The 24,781-nt window shown below is 42.3% G+C and overlaps 1 protein-coding gene across 4 annotated transcripts in view; it reads right to left on the bottom strand.

The window, feature by feature from the left end:
• LOC121277398 (dmX-like protein 1) overlaps nt 1-24,552 on the bottom strand; it is a 258,411-nt gene extending 233,859 nt beyond the window's left edge. For all 4 annotated transcript variants that reach the window (XM_041186812.1, XM_041186814.1, XM_041186813.1 and 1 more), the window contains exon 1: nt 24,202-24,552. In XM_041186812.1, coding sequence (XP_041042746.1) covers nt 24,202-24,288 — 87 coding nt within the window. In that variant the 5' untranslated portion in view covers nt 24,289-24,552. The remainder of the gene's footprint in view (nt 1-24,201) is intronic.
• Between the last annotated feature and the right edge of the window lie 229 nt (nt 24,553-24,781).

Raw genomic sequence — 24,781 nt, 5'->3', positions numbered from 1 at the left:
CCATTAACTATCAAACATTAACCAGTGAATTACACAAACAAATTTACAGTCCAGGCCATTTCAAATAAACCAGACATTATTTACTCTATACCGACTGCAATGCAACCTACAAGATACACTACAGAAGTTTGCTAAGATTTCTTCAACAGCATCCCCCAAGCCCACAAGGGCTAGCTTGAAGCAGAAGGGCAGCAAGCACATGGAAACACCACCAGCAAGCTCCCCTCTGAATCATACACCATGCTGACCTGGAAATGTATCTCTCTTGGGTCAAGGTCCTAGAACTTTCCGTCCGTATCCAACACAATGGGTATACTTCACCACACAGGCTGCAATAAATCACCACCTTTACAAGGGTAATTATGGATGGACAATAAATGCTGGCCATACCAGGGATGATTGTATCTGATAAATGAATTAAAAAATTACATACATTACTGTATTTGCAACTACTTTAAACATCTAAAAAATAAAAATTTGCTATTCAAGATTTGAGATATTGCAACCAAAACACCACAGGCTTAATATAAATGCCATCTAAAAATGTGATGCAGTAGCTCTAACATTTCTGTTGTGTATTCTTACAAAGCTAGAAAAACGATGATGCTTTAACATCTTTTCATTTGAAACTGAAGTCCATAGTAATACAATAGTGTTTCACTGTCAAATTTGCTGACCCCAGCCATGATGGCCTTCATGGTCCTAATAAGATGGTAGGTAACATTGTTCTACCAGCTTTACACGAAGGAGCTAGGAACCATTTTTCTACCATATTTTTCACTTTCCATGGTCTAAAACTACCCTGTGTATTCTTCTAAAAGCTACCCTACCTACTACTGTGTGGACAGAGAAGTTTAAATATGAATTTACACAAATACTAACATGAAACGTACAGCCCCATAAGAATTATTCCTCGCAAATACTTTAGCAGACACTTTCATATTTAGTTTGTCAACCCTTGAATCCATTCAACTGCAGAGATTCTGTTGAAAAGTGGTGTCCAGTGCCATTGTCTGTGGAGTCAGCTCGTCTGTCGGCTGGAGGTGGCAGGGGTGCACGTGCGGGCTTTGCGACTGCACTATGGACCTCCAGCGCAGTTTCGGGCAGGGGCAGCCTGTGTATGGAGATTGTTCCAGCAGCAATTATGTGATAGTGGGGTCATTGTTCCCTGTGCTGAGGGAGGTGGGGTCTGCACTTTGCTTCCAGAGTTGGCCCAGCCTCAGAGGAGTAATGGGAAGCCACGATCTGGTGGCCCATGGGTGGGGCATAAAACAGGCCCTTGTGGCCTAGCCGGTGCGAAAACAGGCCCATGACCGGGTTTTGCGAGGGGAGAGCAGTTGTGACACGGTTGAAAGAAGATGAACGCAAAGGCTGGATCTGGGAGGGGAGATATGGAAAAATAAGGTTACTGCCACTGTTTCTGTTATTCTTAAAAGGAACTGATTGACGAGAACCAGCCATAGAGTGCACAAGATTATTACTGAGGTTTTGAATAAAGGTGATTCTCGTGACTCTACACTATTAAGTCCTGAGCAAAGCTGAGGTAGTTCTGTGTCATTTTGGTGAAGACCATGCCAGTGGAACTCGGGTTGGTTGGGAGCTATAATCAGGTGAGAATCAGTGGCTAAACCCTTGAAGAAAAAGAACTGGAAATCTACCTGAGAAACTTCAGATGGACTTTGTGGCTGAGATTAGTATGATATATGTTGGCTGAACTGCCTAATTAATCTGTGAGATCTACCTTTGTTGTATCTGCAATTAAGCGTACAATTTATAGTTTATATTGACTGCAATTTGCCTATTAATTCATGTTTAATTTACAATGATTTTGGTTTAATTGTGAGAGTTATAAAAGTGAAATCTCGCCCATTTGTTTCTCATTGGGGTCATTTGGTAAATTGAATTCTTGTGTTTTGTTGGTCTCCAAAGGGATCATAACGAAAGCCATACCATTTTTACAAACCTAAGCTCATGTTTATTGTCTAGCAGCCACCAGCTGTCAATTTGTATTTTGGCAGATATATCCTGATACCTCAGTCACGCAACATTTGAATTGTACCAAATGTTTTACATTAAACCTCGTAAAAACTGTACATTTATTCTGCTGCCCTAGCAAAGCATGCCAATAAGCACATGTGTGTGCATGCACAAACATAATTTTGAATTTAAAAGCAGCAATCATGCTTGCCTGGACAATAAGATGCAAACTCTCCGATATTTTGTGCTCTTGTACTACCCAAGCAATATCAAAAATAACCTGATGAAATCTAAATCAGCTGCTTGAAGTATCTCATTATAAAGAACAAAGTAGCATACAAACTGCCAACTTAATTTAGAACAGAACACAATTAAGTATGCAATTTAAATTGTGTAAAAAGCACTTATGATGCACAAATATCTCCTTGAGTGAGCAAACAATCAGCAAAAGGCACTGCATTTTGCCAATATTGTGATGGGGCAGTTTGACTGCATGATTTGTGTCAGTGCAAGGTACTTTTCACATCACAGTAAGGTTTAGCAATACAACCAGATCGAGATGGTGTCAAGCTGACAGTTGCTTTGCAGTGCGAATCAAAAATTGGTCTGAATCCACCTGGTAGCATGTTTGAGGTCCAGATAATCTCTATGGCTTATTCAAAGTAATCACAGAATCTCACAGTGCAGAAGAGGCCCTTTGGCCCATCGAGTCTGCACCGACACTTGAGAAACACCTGACCTACCTACCTAATCCCATTTACCAGCACTTGGCCCAGAGCCTTGAATGTTATGACGTGCCAAGTACTCATCCAGGTACTTCTGAAAGGATGTGAGGCAACCCGCCTCCACCATCCTCCCAGGCAGCGCATTCAAGGCCGTCACCACCCTCTGGGTAAAAACGTTTTTCCTCACATCCTCCCTAAACCTCCTGCCCCTCACCTTGAACTTACGTCCCCTCGTGACTGACTCTTCAACTAAGGGGAACAGCTGCTCCCTATCCACCCTGTCCATGCCCTTCATAATCTTGTACACCTCGATCAGGTCACCCCCTCAGTCTTCTCTGCTCCAACTAAAACAACCCAAGTCTATCCAACCTCTCTTCATAACTTAAATGTTTCATCCCAGGCAACATCTTGGTGAATCTCCGCTGCACCCCCTCCAGTGCAATCACATCCTTCCAATAATGTGGTGACCAGAACTGCACACAGTACTCCAGCTGTGGCCTCACCAAGGTTCTATACAACTCCAACATGACCTCCCTACTTTTGTAATCTATGCCTCGATTGATAAAGTCAAGCGTCACAAATGCCTTTTTCACCACCCCACTAATATGCCCCTCTGCCTTCAGAGATCTATGGATGCACATGCCAGAACTTCCTAGTGTTATGCCATTCATTGAATACTTCCTTACCAGATTACTCCTTCCAAAAAGTGTATCACCTCACTTTTCAGGGTTAAATTCCATCTGCCACTTATCTGCCCATTTTACCACCCAGTCTATATCTTCCTGTAGCCCAAGACACTCAACCTCATTGTTAACCACCCGGCCGATCTTTGTATCATCCACAAACTTACTAATCCTACCCCCAACAGAGTCATCTATGTTGTTATTATAAATGACAAATAATAGGGGACCCCGCACAGATCTCTGTGGTATGCCACTGGACACTGGCTTCCAGTCACTAAAGCATCCTTCTGTCATCACTCTCTGTCTCCTACAACTAAGCCAATTTTGAATCCACCTTATCAAATTAACCTGTATCCCATGTGCATTTGCCTTCTTTATAAGTCTCCCATATGGGACCTTGTCAAAGGCTTTGCTGAAATCCATATAAACTACATCAACTGCACTACCCTCATCTACACACCTGGTCACCTCCTCAAAAAAATCAATCAAATTTGTTAGGCATGACCTCCCTCTGACAAAGCCATGCTGTCTATCCCTGATCAAACCTTGCCTCTCCATGGTGATAGATTCTCTTCTTCAGAATTTTCCCCAATAGTTTCCCTACCACTGACGTGAGATTCACTGGCCTGTAGTTCCCCAGCTTATCTTTACAACCCTTCTTAAATAGCAGAACCACATTAGCTGTCCTGCAGTCCTCTGACACCGCCCCCGTGTCCAGAGAGGAATTAAAAATTTGGGTCAGGGCCCTGCGATCTCCTCCCTTGCCTCCCTCAGCAGTCTGGGACACAAATCATCTGGACCTGGAGATTTGTCCACTTTTAAGCCTGCCAACACCTCCAATACCTTGTCACTCCCTATATCAATTTGCTCAAGAGCTTCGCAGTCTCTCTCCCAGAGTTCGATACCTTCATCCTCATTCTCTTGGGTGAAGTATTCATTCAACACTCTAGCGATGTCTCCTGCTCCACCCATAGATTGCCCCCTTGGTCCCTACTCTTTCCCTGGTTATCCTCTTCCCATTGATATACTTGTATAATATCTTGGGATTTTCACTACTCTTACCAGCCAGAGCTTTTTCATATCCCCTCTTTGCTCTCCTAATTGCTTTTAGCTCCACCCTGCACTTTCTGTACTCCACTAATGCCTCCGCTGATTTGCTTCCCTTGCACCTACTAAAAGCCTCTCTTTTCCTTCTCATCGTAACCTGAATCTCCCTGGTCATCCATAGTTCTCTGGGTGTGTTACTCCTTCCTATCACCCTTCATTGTCTCCTAAAGAAACCACTGTAACTCTTTTGAGTACAAACACGTTTCCATCTGTTTTCAGATGAAGTTAAATTGTTTCATAGTTTGCCATTGTGAGATTTGAACTCTTGATCTTAGGGTTACAAGCCCAGTACCATAACCACTTGGCTATTTAGGCCAAGCCTGAAAATAATCAGGTCTGACAGCACCTGAGGAGTTACATTGTTTCATAGTTTGCCATTGTGAGATTTGAACTCTTGATCTTGGGGTTACAAACCCAGTACCATAACCACTTGGCTATTTAAGCCAAGCAAATACTTCACAGCCCCTTAAGTACTTTTTGGTTGTGATGTAGGTAATTGTAACTCTTTCAAGTACAAACACGTTTCCATCTGTTTTCAGATGAAGTTAAATTGTTTCATAGTTTGCCATTGTCAGATTTGAACTCTTGATCTTGGGTTTACAAGCCCAGTACCATAACCACTTGGCTATTTAGGCCAAGCCTGAAAATAATCAGGTCTGACAGCACCTGAGGAGTTACATTGTTTCATAGTTTGCCATTGTGAGATTTGAACTCTTGATCCTTGGGGTTACAAACCCAGTACCATAACCACTTGGCTATGTAGGCCAAGCCCAAGAAACCACTGTAACTCTTTCGAGTACAAACCCGTTTCCATCTGTTTCAGATGAAGTTACATAGTTTCATAGTTTTTGCCATTGTGAGATTTGAACTCTTGATCTTGGGTTTACCAACCCAGTACCATAACCACTTGGCTATTCAGGCCAAGCTCAAGAAACCACTGTAACTCTTTCGAGTAGAAACACGTTTCCATCTGTTCCTATACAGATGAAGTTACATTGTTTCATAGTTTGCCATTGTGAGATTTGAACTTTTGATCTTGGGGTTACAAACCCAGTACCATAACCACTTGGCTATTTAGGCCAAGCGTATTTTGCTTTGACAGGAAGGCAGAGGCCCTTGCTGGAAAATATTTGGACAACAGGCAAGAAAAGAACCAAACCTATTACATTTCCAGCCCTTCCCAGTTCTGATGAAAGGTCACAGACCTGAAACGTAAACTCAGTTTTTCTCTCACAGATGCTGCCTGACCCGCTCAGTAATTCCAGATTTTCAGCATCCACAGTTTCCAGCTTTTAAAAAAGAACCAAGCTTGGCTGTGACACTTCCCTAACAACCTCTCTTCTACAGTTATTATTCAGGTTCATCTATGGAAAACGCTGAGCTATTTCTGCCAGTCCTATAGTCTTGCCATGTCATCATGTTCGGGAAAAACAAAAAACTAATAAAAGTATTTGTCTTTTTTTAAAAATTGAATGAATGAGGGAGTGCCTTGAATAAGCAGTGTATGTTCAAAATGACAAATAAAACAGATGTTAACACCAGTTCTACAAGGTCAGTAACAATTACTGCACCCATTTACTGTTGTAACAAATAGTACCAACAACAGTGACTGTTGTCAATAATATTTTCCCAAACAGAACATATGTAGCTGTATGCCATTTCTAAACAAGAGGTTAGAACTGGTTTAGTGAGATAAATTGTTTGCAGAGGACCTGAACCTAGTTTAATCAAGAGATGAAAATTTCATAAGCCTGAGGACATGAGAAAAAGCTAAAGACTTTTACGTGTAGAATAAGTAGGCTGCAGACAGAAAGTCAGATGACCAAAACCAGTGCTCATACGACAATACAATGATCTTCAGTGTTTCTGAAGGTCAACTCATATTAATTCACTGAATACAAAGCTCATTACGCAACAATGAGAAGTAGCCCCAAGTTTTTAAACTGTTTGCTTTTTCCAGATATAGGTAATCAACATTTTAGTACATGCAGGTTATATCCTCATCTGCAGAAACAGCAGGATGTCAAAATATATAAAAACCCCCCCTCAGAGTTCTTGGAACAAAGGAAGTTCTATAGGATGACGATAATTAATGGGGTATTGTCTACCTGCAACAAACCCTTATTCAACTCTGCCAAAATAAGCTCCCCCTCCCTGATCATGAACAGCCTGGTGGTGCTCGACATCACAGAATGCACCACAATGGACAATGGCACAGAGTTCTCAGAACCAAAGAAAAATCGTGTTGCATTGTGCAATGCTCTGTGGCAATGTTTAGTTTAGATTGGTTTAAGGGACAGTTCAACTCACCTTCACGTTGAAACGTGCTCAATAAGCATAGTACTACCGCAGATACTGGACTAGTAATCTACAGTATTGGACTAAAACACCACAGAATGCAAGCTCATATCCCAGGATGAGAATATGAATTCATTTTTTAAAATCTGGAAACAAAAGTTGGTATCAAATGATCTTGAAGGTTTTGGTTTCTTTCTCTCAAAACTCATCGAATCTGCTAATATCATTTAGGGAAGGAAACATTCCATTTTTGCCTGGATGGCTTAACTGCCTTTTGAAGTAGCTCGGCAAGCCACTCAGTTGCATCAAACCACTTGCAAGAAAAATGCTCCAGCCCCTTCTCAGGGCAACTAGGATGTGCACCGGTGGCAGCTTTGCCAGCAATACTGACATCCTGAGAATGAAATCATGAGGGGTTTGGACAGAGTAGATAGAGAGAAATTGACCTCATTGGTGGAAGGGCCAGGAACAAGAGCACATTGATTTAAGGTGATTAGCAAAAGAGCCAGAGGCAACATGAGGAAAACTTATTTTTACGCAGCGAGTGGTTAGGGTCTGCAATGCACTGTCCGAGTATGGTGGAGGCAGATTCAAACGTGGCTTTCAAAATGAATGTGATAATTATCTGAAAGAAAAGATTTGCGGGGCTCCGAGGAAAAGGCAGAGGAATGGGATAAGCTGAGTTGCTCTCATAGTGAGCCAGCACAGACACAAAAATATGAATGGCTTCCTTCTGTGTTGTAACCATTCTATGTTTCTACGTAAACGAGTGGCCAAAGTGGAACTAACCAATATTTCCATGAATGGTGGTAATAAACTGCAGTCTGAGAAGCGACTAAAATGAGGAGGAGAGTGCGAGAGGAGGACCCTAGGACAGGCAGTCAGCAGCACCGAGAGGAGGACCCTGGGACAGGCAGTGAGCAGCAACTAGAGGAAAGTGCGAGAGGAGGACCCTGGGACAGTCAGCAGCACCTAGAGGAGAGTGTGAGAGGAGGACCCTGGGACAGGCAGTGAGCAGCAACTAGAGGAGAGTGTGAGAGGAGGACCCTGGGACAGGCAGTCAGCAGCACCGAGAGGACCAAGGCTATCTAGAAGGTCAAGCATCTAGTCTATAGCGAAGTAGGAGTAAGGGTAAAATAAAAGCAAGGGTCCATATTCTATTTAATTAAGATATGTCTGGAGAGCTCAGTCCCATGATTTGTATATCCTGCGCTATGTGGGAAATCCTAGACGCTCCTGGTGGTCTGGACGACCATGTGTGCAGGAGGTGCCTTTGACTGGAGCAACTCGAGCTCCGGGTTTTGGAGTTTGAATGGCAGCTGAGGACACTGCAGTGCATTTATGAAGCTGACGGGTTCGTGGATAGCATGTTTCAGGACGTGGTTACCCTGCAGCTTAAGGAAGTGCAAGCAGGGGGAATAGGTGATTGCCAGGCAGAAGGGGACCAGGCAGGTAGTGAGGGAAGCCCTGCCAAGTGCCTCTTGCTCACAAACCATTTTTCAGCCTTGGAAAATGGTGAGTGCGATGGTTCCTCTGTGGAAGCCAACCAGACCAAATGCCATGGTACTGAGGGTGGTCCAGCTGCTCATTGGGGAAGGAAGAAGTGTGGAAGGGCAGTAGTGGTAGGGGGTTCATTAGTGAGGTGGGTAGACAGGTGCTTCTGCAATTGTAGACATGGCTCCAGGATGGTATGTTGCCTCCCGAGTGCCAGGGTCAAGGATGTTACAGAACGGCTGCAGGGCATTCTGAAGGGGGAGGGTGAACAACCAGAGGTCGTGGTCCATGTTGGGACCAATGACATAGGAAAGAGAAATGAAGTCCTGCAAGCAGACTTTAGGGAGTTAGGTAGGAAATTGAAAAGCAGGACTTCAAAGGTAGTCATTTCCGGATTACTCCTGGTGCCTTACAGTCATGAGTACAGGAACAGAAGGATAGGACAGATGAATGCGTAGCTGGAGAGATGTGCAAGAGGGAGGGCTTTAGATTCCTGGGGCATTGGCACCATTTCTGGGGGAGGTGGGACAAATTGGACAAGTTATATCTGAATAGGAACGGGACAAACATCCTCACGGGAAAGGTTGCTAATGCTGTTGGGGTGGATTAAAACTAAATTGGCAGGGGAATGGGATCCTGAAAAGTAGTTCACATGGGGAGAGAAGCCGAGATGGAGTTAGAAGTTAAAATGCCAGTGAGTGAGTCTGGAAGGCAGAGGAAATAGAGGTTTGATAAGAAATAAGTGAGTTTAGCAAGACTAAATGGAATATATTTTAATGGAAGGAACCCGAGGAATAAGACAGACAAGCTGAGAGCACAGATAGGAACATGGGAGTATGATATCATAGCTATGACTGAAACTTGGCTAAAAGGGCAGGGTTGGCAGCTCAACATTCCTGTTTATAGGGTATTCAAACAGGATAGAGAGGGGGAATAGAAGAGGAGGGGCAGTTGCAATATTGATCAAGGAATCAATTATAGCAGTGAGGAGGGATGATACCTCGGACAGATCACCAAATGAGGCTGTATGGGTGGAAGTAAAAAAACACAAAAGGGGCAAACACACTTGAGTGTGTACTATAGGCCCCCAAACAGCCAGGGAGAGATCGAGGATCAAATAAGTAATCAAATTTCAGAGAAGTGTAAGAATAATAAGGCAGTAATAGTAGGGGATTTTGACTACCCAAATATTAACTGGGATAGTTTAAGTGTGCAAGGTAGGGAGGGACCAAAATTCTTAAGTTGCATCCAGGAGAACCTTTTTAGCCAGTACGTAGAAAGCTCAACAAGGGAGGGGGCAGTTCTGGACCTAATACTTGGAAATGAGCCTGGGCAGGTGGAAGGCGTATCAGTAGGGGGGCATTTTGGAGATAGTTACCAATATCAGATAGATTCGGGATAGTTATGAAAAAGGATAAGGTTGGGCCAGGAATAAAAGTTCTAAACTGGGGAAAGTTTCATTTTACTAAGATAAGATACGATTTGGTCCAAGAGGACTGGGAACAGCTGCTTGCAGATAAAACTGTCACAGCAGTGGGAGGCACTCAAGGAGGAAAAAGCGAGAGTACAAGGCAAATATGTTCCCGTCAAGACAAAGGGTGGGACTACGTCTGGAAAACCCTGAGTGTCAAGGGACATAAAGGTTAGGATTAAGAAAAAAAAGAGAAGCTTATGGCAGATACCGAGGGCTCAATATAGCAGAGTCCTCAGAGGAATATAAAAAGTGCAAAGGGGAACTTAAAAAGGAAATTAGGAAAACTAAGAGAAAGCATTGGTGGGTAGAATAAAGGAAAACCCAAAGGGTTTTTTTTAAATATATATGGAGTTAAGACAATAACTAGGGAAAGAGTTGGACCGTAGAGGTAATGTGTGTGTGGACCTGGAAGACATGGGTACAGTTCTTAATGAATACTTTGGGTCAGTCTTCACAATGGAAAAGGACAACGCAGATATAGACATCAGGGTGGAGGACTGAGAAAGATTAGCGGAAACCAGCAAAGAAAGAGAGAAAGAGAGAGAGAGAGAGAGAGAGAGAGAAAGAGAGAGAGAGGGGGGACACTAGCAGGTTTAGCAGCCTTAAAAGTAGATAAATCCGCAGGCCCGGATGAGATGTATCCCAGGCTGTTGAGGGGGACAAGGGAAGAGATATCAGGTGTCCTGGCAATAATTTTAAAATCCTCTCTGGCCATAGGTGAGGTGTCAGAGGACTGGAGGACTACTAACACTGTCCCTTTATTAAAAAAGTGAGGAAGGGATAGACCAGGAAATTACAGGCCAGTCAGTCTAATCTTGGTAGTGAGGAAGTTACTAGAAAGAATTCTGAGCAACAGAATATATCTGCATTTGGAAAGGCACAGATTAATCAGGGATAGTCAACATGGATTTGTTATATGGAAGGTCGTGTTTGATAAATTTGATCAAATTTTTTGAGGAAGTAATCAAAAGTGTTGATGAGGATAATGCGTTTTATGTGGTCTGCATGGACTTTAGCAAGGCTTTTGATAAGGTCCCTCATGGCATACTGGTCAAGAAAGTAAGTGCCCATGGGATCCAAGGCCAAGTGGCACATTGGATCCAAAATTGGCTGGGGGGCAGGAAGCAGAGGGTGATGGTACAGGGATGTTTCTGTGACTGGAAGTCTATTTCCAGTCGGGTTCTGCAGGGCTCAGTGCTGGGGTCCTTGCTGTTTGTGTAGATAAAGGATTTGGACTTAAGTGTAGGGGGTATGATCAAGAAGTTTGCGGATGATACAAAAATTGGTATGGTGGTAAATAATGAGAAGGATAGCCGGAGGATATCAATGGACTGGTCAGGTGGGCAGAGCAGTGGCAAATTGAATTCAACCAGGAAAAGTGTGAAGTAATGCACTTGGAGAGGGCTAACAAGGCAACGGATTACACTAAGAATGGTAGGACCCTGGAAATTAATGAAGATCAGAGGGACCTTGGTATGCATATCCATAGATCACTGAATGTAGCAGGGCAGGTAGATAAGGTGGTTGAGAAGGCATATTGGATACTTGCCTTTATTAGCTGAGGCACAGAATACAAGAGCAGGGAGGTTATGCTGGAATTGTATAAAATGCTGGTTAGGCCACAACTAGAGCACTGCGTGCAGTTCTGGTCACCACATTATAGGGAGGATGTGATTGGACTGGAGAGGGTGCAGAGGAAATTTACCAGGATGCTGCCCAGGCTGGAGGGTCTGAGCTATGAGGAAAGATTGGATAGGCTGGGGTTGTTTTCCTTGGAGCAACGAAGGTTGAGGGGGCCTGATAGAGATGTAAAAGATTATGAGTGACATAGATCGAGTGGATAGGAAGGCACTTTTTTCCATTATTAGAGGGGTCAATATCCAGGGGGCATAGATTTAAGGTGAGAGGTAGAAGGCTGAGAGAGAAGTTGAGGAGAAATGTTTTCACCCAGGAGGAGGTGGGAGTCTGGAAATCATTACCTGAAAGGGTGGTTGAGTCAGAAACTCTCGTAACAATTAAGAAGTATTTAGATATTCACTTGCACTGCCATAGCCTCCAGGGATATGGGCCAAACGCTGGAAAATGGGTTTAGCGTTATTAGATCTTTGTTAACTGGTGCAGACATGATGGGCCAAATGGCCTCCTTCTGTGCTGTAAACATCTATGAGAGTAAAGGCATAGAAAATTTCTATATTGTAGGATTAAGGGTTTTCTATGATCAAACTATGAAAGCATTAGTTATATAATGAAAATCAATGAGTGAAGGCTTCAAGATAATTTTATACAAAACAAAAACAGAATTACCTGGAAAAACTCAGCTTTCACCCCTCTCCTATTTTTACTTTTCTCTATCCCTCCCTTTACTGTCTGAATGCGATGGGGACGTTGCAAACCCTCTTCGCATTCTGAGTGTGTACAAATAAACAAACATTTTGAGTTCATCCTATCTCAAGTTTGCTATGGGGTTATTAATAGAAAATTAGATTGCACCAAAACTGGGTGGTTAAGAATAATGCTACGGCTTATGAAGAAGGAAGCAAATCAAAACACCTTTCTGTTTATGGATGGATTGAGAGAGAAGAAATTAGTGCTGTTTAAATTAAACCCCCAGCCCGGTCTGTAACAGGAACATAGGACTTAGGAACAAGAGTACGCCATTCAGCCCTTCGAGCCTGCTCTGCCATTAAAGAAGATCATAGCTGATCTGGTTGTGGTCTCAACTTCACTTTGAATTTTTTGCCCACTTTCTCACTCTAGCATCAGTAAGTTGTTAATGGCAGGTAACAAGACATACCAGTTTGTGGTTACTAACACACTTCGCAGCATTTTCACCTGTTCTCCAAATACTTAACATATTAGCTATCAGGAAATAAGATTTTATTTTTGCAACAGGATATGTCTGAATTGCCTGAAGCATAATTTTTACATGGAATATTAGCAGATAGCAACTGAACGTTAGCAAGTGCAAATTTATGACCAAAGAAACCAAGTCAATATTATTTTCCTTGTTGATCAAAAATGTAATCCCTTCATATTGTGCACAGTGATTAACATCACATCTGTACACTTCAAAAAGCTAGAGCACAGTACATACATTTCCAACCGAATGATCACTTTAATTATCATTCTTTTTACCAGTTCTTCCAAATTAACCAGAGATGCATGATGGGTTGATTGTTAGGAAATCAACTTTGTTAAATGTTAATTTCCAGATTAAAAAATACTCATCTGCCAAAGTACAATGTGAACAAGTGAATCAAATTTTAAGAGTTTTCAGCAGAGTTAAGGTTCCAATTTTAAACTAATCGCCGGTATAAATGGGGAATTAATTAACCTTATATCTTATGTCTTATCCATCAAATAGCTAAAAATAGCTAAATGACGTAAGATTACCTTTTAATCTGAAGAACAGGTTATCCAACCTTAAAACCAGTTGCAGCACTTCACAATAGACCTGCCAGGCCAACATTAAATTCAATGTTACCAAAGCAACTGTTAATTTATTTATGACTTTCATTCTTTGGATGCAGCTGAATCACTACATATTAATTTATGAACACCAACGTCATCATGCCATTTGCGATTACATTATATACAGAGAATGCACTGTCAATTATTTTCAATAGAGGTTATAGCAAAAGAGATTGATGAAGAATGATGAAGGTCAGATATCAAAAAGTAATGTTTCCCTGTTCCCGTTAGAGAGTTGCTTTTAGTAGCTGCCTAATATCCTGGAGATCTCATGTCATGAAATTCCCCATTTACTTTATGGAGAAATTTCCATAGAATCAGTTCAAAAATACATATAGTCATTATTTCAAATATATAATTTTATCAAAATTAGGGCATTCAATAATAGCCCACTGATTCTTGCTAGAAAATTTATGTTGCTACCAAGTGAGGAGATGAACAGCATAGCTGGTGACACCATCCAAACAGCCAGTCAACAACCATGGTCTAATTCACAAATAAAAACAAAATTACTTAGCTGAGGTAGCAACTACACGTCACTATGGGTTTGTATCCAGAATGAGCTACCGATGAGAGATGCTGCTTGTCCAATAAACTTTGATTTGATACATTGCATGATTTGACATACAGTTATAAAATATTCAAGTGTTCCGATTTAAAGATCACACAGAGAACAATTACCAGAGGCAAGGCAGTGGGCACAAATATCAAATACTTTGTTTGAACCTTGAGGTGATTGATGTTGAAAATGAATAGCCCATCATCTAGATTAAGCAATGATTATCTCCAACAAGTGAGAGTCTGACCACCTCCCTATCACTTTCAATGATTACCATAATTGAATCCAGACCAACATCCTGGGGGTCACCACTGACCAGAAACTTAACTGGACCAGCCACATAAATACTGTGGTTACAAGAGCAGGTCAGAGGCTGTGTTGTAGTGGCGAGTAATTCAACTCTTGACTCCCCAAAGCCTTTCTACCATTTAAGGTACAAGACTGACGTGTGATGGAATACTTGCCACTTGCCTGGGGTGCGGTCCAACAATACTTAAGAGGCTCAATATTATTCAGGACAAATCAGCTTGCTTGCTTAGCACATCATCCATAAGACACGTTGCAGTAACTTGCCACGGTTTCTTTGACAGCGCATTCTTAACCCGTGACTTCTACCACCTAGAAAGAAAAGAGCAGCTGGCACATGGGAACACCACCACCTGCAAGTTCCCCTCCAAGTCGCACAGCATCGTGGCTTGGAATTATATCTCTGTTCCTTCACTATTACTAGGTAAATATGCTGAAAATCCCTCACTAGCAGCATTGTGTATATACCAAATCCACACTGACTGCAGTGGTTCAAGGTGGTTATGCACCACTGCCTGCTCAATGGTAATTAAGGATGGGCAGTAAATGCCGGCCTGGACAGCAACACCACATCCCATGAATGAATAAAAAAAATTAGGGGTGGGAAGAGGAGAGCAGTGGGACAGTGTGTCTTTAACACTTTAGCACCATAAGGCTATGCACACATAGATAAAGGTGGTCCCTATTTTATACTCTGGTGCTGGATGACTCCACATTATCAGCTGGAAATGCAAAGTGCCCTGTGGCACCCTAGCTTCCCAGGACACCTGAACTCTGGAATAGTTGTCATGACAGTCCCAAGTTATATTTTTCATTGTTTGCTATGAAGCCCCTTCAGCACCCTTCTAGCTGGTGATATCACAAAACACAGGGCAAAAACTCACCCTCATGAGCTTTCGAAAAATTAAAAACATTTATATATATAAAATATTAAGAATTCAGTACATTTTCTTCTTTATAAAATATTTTTCGACTTAACTTCTCATTTAACAGTAACTCAATGTTTGTATTAGGCTTTCTGCAATTGTGTAAATATAATGCAATAAGTCAACAAACCAGATCTATTTGATTGTAGTTCACAATAATTTACAAAACTAACATGACCATCTGAGAATTCTGGCACTTGTCACTCCCCACCAAAAAGGAAACAAACAGGCAGTTCTTTTCTGCAAACACTTAGGTCTCTGACAATTAACAAATGTGTGAAAGATGAGTAAACATTTAAGAGGTAGCAGTCACTGATTTAACAGTAAGATAAAAGCAAAAAACTACAGATGCTGGAAATCCAAAACAAAAACACCTGGAAAAACTCAGCAGGTCTGACAGCATCTGTGGAGAAGAACACAGTTAACCTTTCGAGTCCATATGACTCTTCAACAGAACTAAGGAAAAATAGAAAAGAGGTGAAATATAAGCTGAAAGCAAAAAACTGTGGATGCTAGAAATCCAAAACAAAAACAAAAATACCTGGAAAAACTCAGCAGGTCTAGCAGCATCTGCGGTGACGAACACAGTTAACGTTTCGAGTCCGAATGACCCTTCAACTGAACTAAAAAGAGAGGTGAAATATAAGCTGGTTGGGGGGGGGGGGGCGGAAGAGACAAGTAAAGCTGGATAGAGGGCCAGTGATAGGTGGAGATAACCAAAAGATGTCACAGACAAAAGGACAAAGAGGTGTTGAAGCCGGTGATATTATCTAAGGAATGTGATAATAAAGGTACAGATAGCTCTAGTGGGGGTGGGGTGGGGGGAAGGGATCGAAATAGGCTAAAAGGCAAAGATAAAACAATGGATGGAAATACTTTTAAAAATAATGGAAATAAGTGGGAAAAGAAAAATCTATATAAATTATTGGAAAAAAGGGGGATCGGAAAGGGGTGGGGGATGGAGGAGAGAGTTCATGATCTAAAATTGTTGAACTTAATATTCAGGACCTTGTTTTGAAACTGCTCATGAAGCACAAAACATCCATTACACCCTCTTCATTATTGACCAAGTAACACATTCCTAAATTCTCTACATCTACTACAGTTAAGCAATAGATGATATTATGGCTTATAGCAGTTCAACCTACTGTTCTATCAAGGAGCAGGGAGGGCTCAGCTAAAATTTTGCTACCTACCTTTTGGGACAGGTTGGAGGAAAAGAGAAGCCAGATATTTTCCCCTGCATAATGAAAGCAGCTAAAGAGTCATAAATAGAATTATGACAGCCTTTAGCTTTACTGGTATATACTGGAATGAGTTCATTCCTCACTTTTTTAAGTAAGGATAATATTTGCTGTCCTCAAGTGCAGCTTCTGTACTCAGGGGGCGTCATGAGGACTCAAAACGTCAACCCTTTTCTTCTCCGCCGAGGCTGCCAGACCTGCTGAGTTTTTCCAGGTAATTCTGTTTTTGTTTTAAAAATATGTCCTGTTTTCTGCCTCTTTTCCTCAAGGATTCTCAGGCAATTCCCCGATGATCAAGCACCTTACAAATTTTCTTACGCTTCCCTCACTGCAAAAGCTCCACTGCTCACTACATGTGGTGGTTCTTGGGACAAAATGAACTATGATGAATCGCCATTTGTGAATATTGATGAAAAAAAAAAATCACTTATCAAGGAAAACTTTGAGTACCCATCAATGCGATTTACCTCTTAATAATTATTCCAATTATCTTGCACTGGCTTTTTTGTATGTCTCTCAGTTCTAAATCTTTTCTAAGTATTGATATCCTATAAAATATTTCTAATTGGATCCCAAGACTAATTTCTTTTTGGGTGGTAAAGTGTCACTATGGACTTTTGTAGCCACGTGCTCATAGTAGAGCTCATTAGTTGACATTAGTGAAGGAGGCAAAATAAAACCAAAAAAGATGCCAGTAATTAAAGGATTCTCTTTGCAATTTGGGATTTGAGTTGGCTCCAGTTATTTAATAGAATGGCCTTGCAGCACCTATTACAATGCCAGCTATGATGACTTCCCAAGGATTAGTTATCAGCATGCTTACCAAGAAATCTCAATCACACTTTCTTCCAAGTCACAAATTTTCACATGATCAGCAATACAATTCTACATGTTATCCAGGTCCAGTAAACATTAAAGCCATTGCTCATCAGGTTTTCAAATAGTACTTTGGTAGGACAGAACTTGAGTATTGCTGAAAAAATACATTTTGTTGAAGGTTTTGGTCTTGCACTCATCAGGACAATCGCAAGAATATCAGTCAGGGGAAGCAACAACTTTATGAGAAGAGAGTGCTGATTGGTTGGCAAGTGGGTTCTGATTGGTAGAGGTGCTGCCATGGGAGAATACAGCAGTTAACTGTAACTGACAGTTAACTGCCAATTGCCTGATTTAAATTTCAAACAATGCTAATCACAAAGAAGGAGCACTATAGCTGATACTGGATATGGAAAAATAAAACATTGGGGCGCGCTCTTTCAAGCTCAAGGCCAAAGTACAGAAGCTATACTCAATATCTTACTGTATCTAATTGACCTAAGAGAGTTTGATATCAATAACAGGTATCCCAAAAGTAAAGTGCTCCATTTATTCCCTTTATCAGCATAAAGAAAAGTAACCGAAATAAGGTATTGTTCTGGTTATCAGTTCAAATCACCATGTTCGCTATTTAAGCTATTATATCCTGCAATTTCTTAACATTTATAGTAAATTGAAATATTTGCATAGCTGGTTGTACTTATTTGGAAACTGTAGTCATTGCAACTCAGAATCATAGAAGTTTACGGCAAGGAAAGAGGCTGTTCAACCCATTGTACCTGTGCCAAATCTCAAAAACACTTAACCGCTGAACTCCATTTCCCATATTTGCTTACTTTTTTCTATTTTCTAATATTTATTCACTTCCATTAAAACTTCACGATCACAGCTTTACCATGAACAAGGTCTCATGCTCATGTGGCATCATTTATGTTAGCATTTCTTTAATCCCATTTTGGGATTAAAGGCAACAATCTCTTCCCCTTTTCAGTTTGGTGTTGGTCCCAATAACAACTACAGGCAAGTGTTTATACACCACATTAACAATGTAAAATCAAAGAACAAAATATAAATCTATTAGAAAATGTTATAATTGCAACTCGGTTCTTATAGAAAACAATTTTGAATCCAGCCACTTATTCATCTTAATTTTTTATTTGCCAAAGGTTTTTTTATAAGTAGATTATTTTCTAATTAAAAAAAATTAATTTCCCGCAACTTGAGTAAAACACACAGCCTAGGGTGCAAGATCAAAAGCTTAGCGGAAATTTTAAGAAGTGTAGAAAGGACATGCAATGTGGAATAAGCTAGTTTATTTATGTGACTGACTTATCTTTCTTGAACAAGTAACTGCAAACCAATGCCAGATTTACAGACCCACTGTCTTGTTTTGGTAAACAATGCCTTCAGATCGCTGAAAGTTGCTTTGCTCAGGAAGTGCAGTCAACTGAGGGAGTACTACATTTCTGCCATCAGATCCAATCTAGCGCAAAAGCATTATAAATAGTTTATAACAAGTTCTGTGTCTCAACCGATTGGCAGCTTCCCATTGATATGTGAACCAAAAATTTCTAAAGTAAAATTCTGATACTGGAAATCTGAAAGAAAAGTTGAAAATTCTGGAAATACTTAGCAGGTCAGACAGCATCTGTGAAGTGAAGCAGAGTTAATATTTCAGGTTGACGGCCTTTGCCTTTTTTTAACTCATTCATGGGAAGTGGGTGTTGCTGGCTAGGCCAACATTTATTGTTCTTTCCTAATTGCCCTTGTTCAAAGCCAACCACATTGCTGTGGATCTGGAGTCATATGTAGGCTGATAGCAGATTTCCTTCCCTAAAGGACATTATTAGTGAACCAGATGGGTTTTTATGGTAATCGACAATGGTTTCATGGTCACAATTAGATTTTTAATTTCAGTTTTTTGTTGAATTCAAATTCCCTGGTGGGATTCAAACCCGGGTCCCCACAGCATTACCCTGGGTCTCTGGATCACCAGTCCAGTGACAACACCACTACGCCTCTATACTTGCTTAAAAATTGATACATCTAACCTTTTCCAGTTTTGTCAAAGATCATTTACCTGAAACTGCTGATCTGTTTCTCTCTACCTGACCTGCTGCATATTTTCAGTGTTGTCTGTTTTTATTTTAGATGTCCAGCATCCATAATATTTTGCTTTTGCTCTTATGAAAAGTTGTGTTTTGCATGATCAACAAGGGTTGGAGGTTTTGCATAACTGGGAAATGCAGCAGTGCATGGTCCTTGACTGTTTGAACACACTTTGACAAAAAGGAGATCCCACGCAGAGGAGCGTGCCAACTGGTTTTAAGTACAGTGGCAAGGAAAGGGGACAGGGAGGAAAAAAATAAATAAAGGGAAGGTCTGTGATATTTTGGAAGGCAAGACAGATTAAATCACAGAAGGGATGATGGTGTCAGGCAAAAGGGGATAGTAATGGGACAAGGAACAAAAGATGGGTCTAGAAGAGGTGTAAATGGGAAAATAATCATTACCAACAGCTGCCATTCAAAAAAATGGGACAGTGGTTATGAACTTAAATTGTCAAGCTCAACGTTGAGCCCTGAAAGCTGTGACTACCTAAAAAAAGTGTTGTTCTTCAAGCTTGTGTTCAGCTTCACTGGAATTGTCGTACGTTCACACTTAACAGCTAAACCAATGCCAAGGAATTTGACTTGTGGTGAAAGCATGCTGCTGCTCCCATACTTTTGGCTGTTTTTGAGGTAAGAAGGATCCAAGACATCTGAGTGGCAGCTGCAGTGAATGGCTAATACAGGATACTTGGCAGTTTTCACCTTTCTCCACAGTCCACATTGTTACCATTGTGCCATACCCATCGAAATTATCGTCTTCTGTGCCACAATGGACTTTGTTTCACCCATCCAACATCAGTTGCTCCACTGAGGTACAGATTAACAGGGTTCACCATGAGAAGGGGTGGAGACGACCTGAAGTGAAAGGCTGTAGCTCCATAGAGGACATCCAATCTGATTAGCCTGGTTTTCGCCAATGACCCATTACTGGAAACCATCTGAAACAGGGTCGGTTTACCTTGACCATACTTCATTTCACTTTGCATCCTCTGAGGACTCTATTGCATTTTCCTAGTTTCTCTGTCTCCGTCACGTTTTGTCGATGCCACTTCCCATACTAATACTTCCAAAATGTCTTCTTTTTCTTTAACAGAGGATTTCCCTATACTGTGGTTGACAGAGCCCCCAATGTGTCTGCCACATTTCTTGCACTTCTGCTCTTACCCTTCCGTTTAGCTGGCAAGGTTGACTCTGAGCTCCCAGTCACTTGTCATTTTATTTCTCCTTCCTACTCTGATCTGTCTTTGGTCTCCTACACTGTTCCACTGAAGCTTAACCTAGTACTCAATAAACAGCATCACATCTTTCTATTAGGCACGTTAGCGCCTTCCGGAACAAATATTGAGTCCAACAATTTTAAATTATAACCTTTAACCCCATTTTTCCCAGGCAGGAAATAATTCTTCTATTCCTATTTATATTCACTCCATATCAATCTTTTCTTTCTTCACTTATTCCATTACCATGTCCTTTTGCCTTGCACCTTCATCCCTTGTCATTTAATCTCTCCTACCTTCCACCTTACCACAAAAGCTTTTCTTTTGTTTTCTTTCCCTAGCAAACTTCCCTTGTCTCTGTGCTACTTGCTTAAAACTTGTTACACACCTATAGCTTTTTCCAGTTCTGATAAAACAATAACATTGTCTCTGTGAATACTGCCTGATTTGCTGAGTATTTCCAGCATTTACTGTTCTTTCGTTGATGGGTTGAGATTCGATAACCAAATAGGTTTCATTGCAAATTATAAGGAATGTTTACAAAATCTGAATTAATTGCTGCATTATACTAAATGAACATTTGGAATAAATGTACTCATGACACGAAATACAGGATTTTGTTTAAACACTAAGAACACTGGGTTCGCGACCTGTACTAACTGAGCAAGATTTTTACTTCAACTGGTTCACAAACTGCCAGGTTCTCTATGGTTCATGGTTCTCTATAATCATGGGGGATTTCAATAAGCAGTAGACTGGGAAAATCAGGTTGGTAGTGGATCCCAAGAAAAGGAATTTGTGGAATGTCTACGAGATGGCTTTTTGGAGCAGCTTGTGGTGGAGCCCACTAGGGAACAGGCAATTCTAGATTTAGTGATGTGTAATGAGGCAGATTTGATAAGGGAGCTTAAGGTGAAGGAACCCTTAGGAGGAAGTGACCATAATACGATAGAATTTACCCTGCAATATGAGGAAAAAGCTGGAATCAGATGGAACGGTATTACAGTTGAATAAAGGCAACTACAGAGGCATGAGGGAGGAGCTGGCCAGAATTGACTGGGAGATGAGTTTAGCAGGAAAGACAGTGGAACAGCAATGGCAGGAGTTTCTGGGAGTAATTTGGGAAGCACAGCAAAAATTCATCCCTAGGAAGAAGAAGCATACTAAAGGGAGGACGAGGCAACCATGGCTGACAAGGGAAGTCAGGGACAGCACAAAAGCTAAAGAGAAAGCATACAATGCGACGAAGAGCAGTGAGAAACCAGGGGATTGGGAAGCCTACAAAGACCAACAGAGGACAACTAAAAAAGAAATAAGGAGGGAGAAGATTAAATATGAGGGCAAACTAGCCAGTAATACAAAAGAAGATTGCAAGAGTTGTTTTAGATATATAAAGGGTAAGAGAGAGGCAAAAGTGGACATTGGGCCGGTGGGAAATGACGCAGTAGAAGTGGGGAACAAAGAAATGGTGGAGGAACTGAATAGGTACTTTGCGTCAGTCTTCACGGTGGAAGACATGAGTAACATCCCCAAAGTTCAAGACAGTCAGGGGGCAGAGGCGAGTATGGTGGCCATTACCAAGGAGAAGGTGCTAGGAAAACTGAAAGGTCTGAAGGTGGATAAATCACCTGGACCAGATGGATTACACCCCAGAGTTCTGAAGGAGATAGCTGAAGAGATAGTGGCGGCGTTAGTGGTGATCTTTCAGGAATCACTCGAGTCAGGGAGGGCTCCAGAGGACTGGAAAATTGCTAATGTAAACCCCCTGTTTAAGAAGGGAGTGAGGCAAAAGACGGGAAATTACAGGCCGATTAGCCTGACCTCGGTCGTTGTTAAGATTTGAGAGTCCATTATTAAGGATGAGATTTCAGAATACTTGGAAATGCATGATAAAATAGGGCAAAGTCAGCATGGTTTCATCAAGGGGAGGTCATGCCTGACAAATGTTAGAATTCTTTGAGGAGGTAATGAGTAGGTTAGACAAAGGAGAGCCAATGAATGTTATCTACTTGGACTTCCAGAAGGCCTTTGACAAGGTGCCACACAGGAGGCTGCTCAGTAAGGTAAGAGCCCATGGTGTTGGAGGCAAGGTACTAGCGTGGATAGAAGATTGGCTGTCTGGCAGGAGGCAGAGAATGGGGATAAGGGTTCTCAGGATGGCGGCCAGTGACTAGCCAGGTCATTGAGTGTATTTAAGACCGAGATAGATAGATTCTTGATTGGTAAGGGGATAAAAGGTTAAGGGGAGAAGGCAGGAGAATGGGGTTGAGAAACTTATCAGCCATGATTGAATGGCGGAGCAGACTCAATGGGCCGAATGGCCTAATTTCTGCTCCTATGTCATATGGTTCTATCCAATTTCAGTTGAGCAAATTTTGAACCAATGGCATAAACCTGACTACCCATCAAATGGTTAGCCAGCAGACCATCAGAATAAATACCTATCACTAAGACTGAAAACAATACAGAAATGTCTCCAAAGCAAACAGTTTTAGGGACAAAACCATTGTCTCATGCAACACAGATACAATTATTCATGCCATTACTGAGGTTTCGAAATCCCTCCAATTTTCTCTTTCCTAAAATAAAATTAAAGTTCTAGGAGTTCTCGTCATCTTCTGGCATATCATCCAAAGGCATGTGGTTCAAACGCAGGAGTGCAAAGGTTCCGGCTCAAGTCCCGCTCCAAGACTTGAGCACAAAAGATCAAGGATGATGACAATCTAGTGCAATATCGAAGGAACGCTGCACTTTTGGAAGTGCTGTCTTTCAGAGGTTAAGCCAACTGGATGTAAAAAATCCCATGGCAATATTTCAAAGAAGTGCAAAGGAGTTATCATCAGTGTCCTGGGCAATATTTAGCCCTCAATCAACATCACAAAACACTTTGTCCGATCATTTTCACAATGCTGTTTCAAGAGTTTGCTGTGTGCAAATTGCCTGCTGCATTTCTTAAATTACAAAAGTGAATACAATTCAAAAATACTTCACTAGCTGTAAAGTGTGTTGAGACATCCAGTGGTCATAAAATCGCAGTATAACTCTAAGGCTTTCTTTCTTAACCTGACACCACAAGTGCAATTTTTATCTTGGGTCCTGGGAGCATTTTGCAATGAGAACCCCAGCAGACCTTTGCACCAGTAGACTTATACTTTGGCCTATTACGGCTTCCCTACTGCTAACCAACCAAGGTTCAGTAACCAGGAACAGTTCGTGACTTTAACCTGGGACCTCCTATTCATTCCCACACTGAGCAGCAAGCCTAATATTTTAAATTAAACTATTGTGGGGGGGGGGGGGGGGGGGCGTTACTTGGTTACATTACCTATAATTCAAATGAGTCAACTGACAGCAGCCAGCTATTTCCATGCAGGTACTCCACGAAGTCAGGATTGCCGAGAACGGTTTAAATGCACACAGACGAGACGTACCATCTCCAGCAGGTATGACTGGACTGACTGCACGTTCCAAAGGAGATGGCTCGACAGAAAATTCTGACAGAAGCAATGCCAGTACCCCTACTCAGCCTGAGCCGGGTCTGGCCGTGTACTCGACTCGTTGCTGTGTGTGTGTGTGTGTGTGTGTGTGAGAGAGAGAGACCAGGACGTGCACACTCGTGTACCGAGCCCCTGGGGCTGTGCACGGCTGCAAAGAGCACCGGCGGCTGGACACGGACCCCGGGACACACACCATCTGCGGATAGTCTCTGATTCCACCCCTACCCCCCCTCACCCCTCACCCCCTCACCCCCTCACCCCAGCACATTTCCCAGTCCGCCGGCCAGCACACTCACCGTGAACGGTTCATCGCCGACGTTGCCCACCGAGAAACAGCTGTCCCCGGGGTTGACTGCGCCGGTCAGGACCTGGTGAAGGTTCATCTTCCTGCGGGCGTCTCGTTCCCCTCTGCCCCGGCGAACGAAGCGGTGATCACCCTCCCGGCCCGCTCCCGAGACCCCGGCTCATCTCAGGGCGGCGGCGGCGGCGGCAGCGGCAGCAACAACAACAACGCCCGGCCCGAGGACACCCACCCGCCGAGCTGGGGCCTAGGCTCGCTCGGTCCCTACTGACGTGTCTGATGGCCGCCGTCCTCCGGACCGCTCCTCACTGACGCCGTCCGCAACGTCGAGCCGCCATCTTGCTGACACATTCCCAACTCTCGCGATAACTTGGTTTGAAAAGGGGGCGGGGCAGAGGAGGAGGAGGAGGAGGAGGGAGGGAGGGGGGGGGGGGGCTAGCGGGGGAGCGCACGTGACCCGGCCTCCTCCTGTTACCATGGAGACGGGACACTAATGGAAAGCATCAGAGACGCAGACCAGGGGACCAGACGTGGTCCATGGACCAAGGGGGGGGTAAGCAGGATTAGGTCCTCCA

This window comes from Carcharodon carcharias, chromosome 4, assembly GCF_017639515.1.
Source record: "Carcharodon carcharias isolate sCarCar2 chromosome 4, sCarCar2.pri, whole genome shotgun sequence".
NCBI lineage: Eukaryota > Metazoa > Chordata > Chondrichthyes > Lamniformes > Lamnidae > Carcharodon > Carcharodon carcharias.
This window is presented reverse-complemented; position numbering and strand designations above follow the sequence as displayed.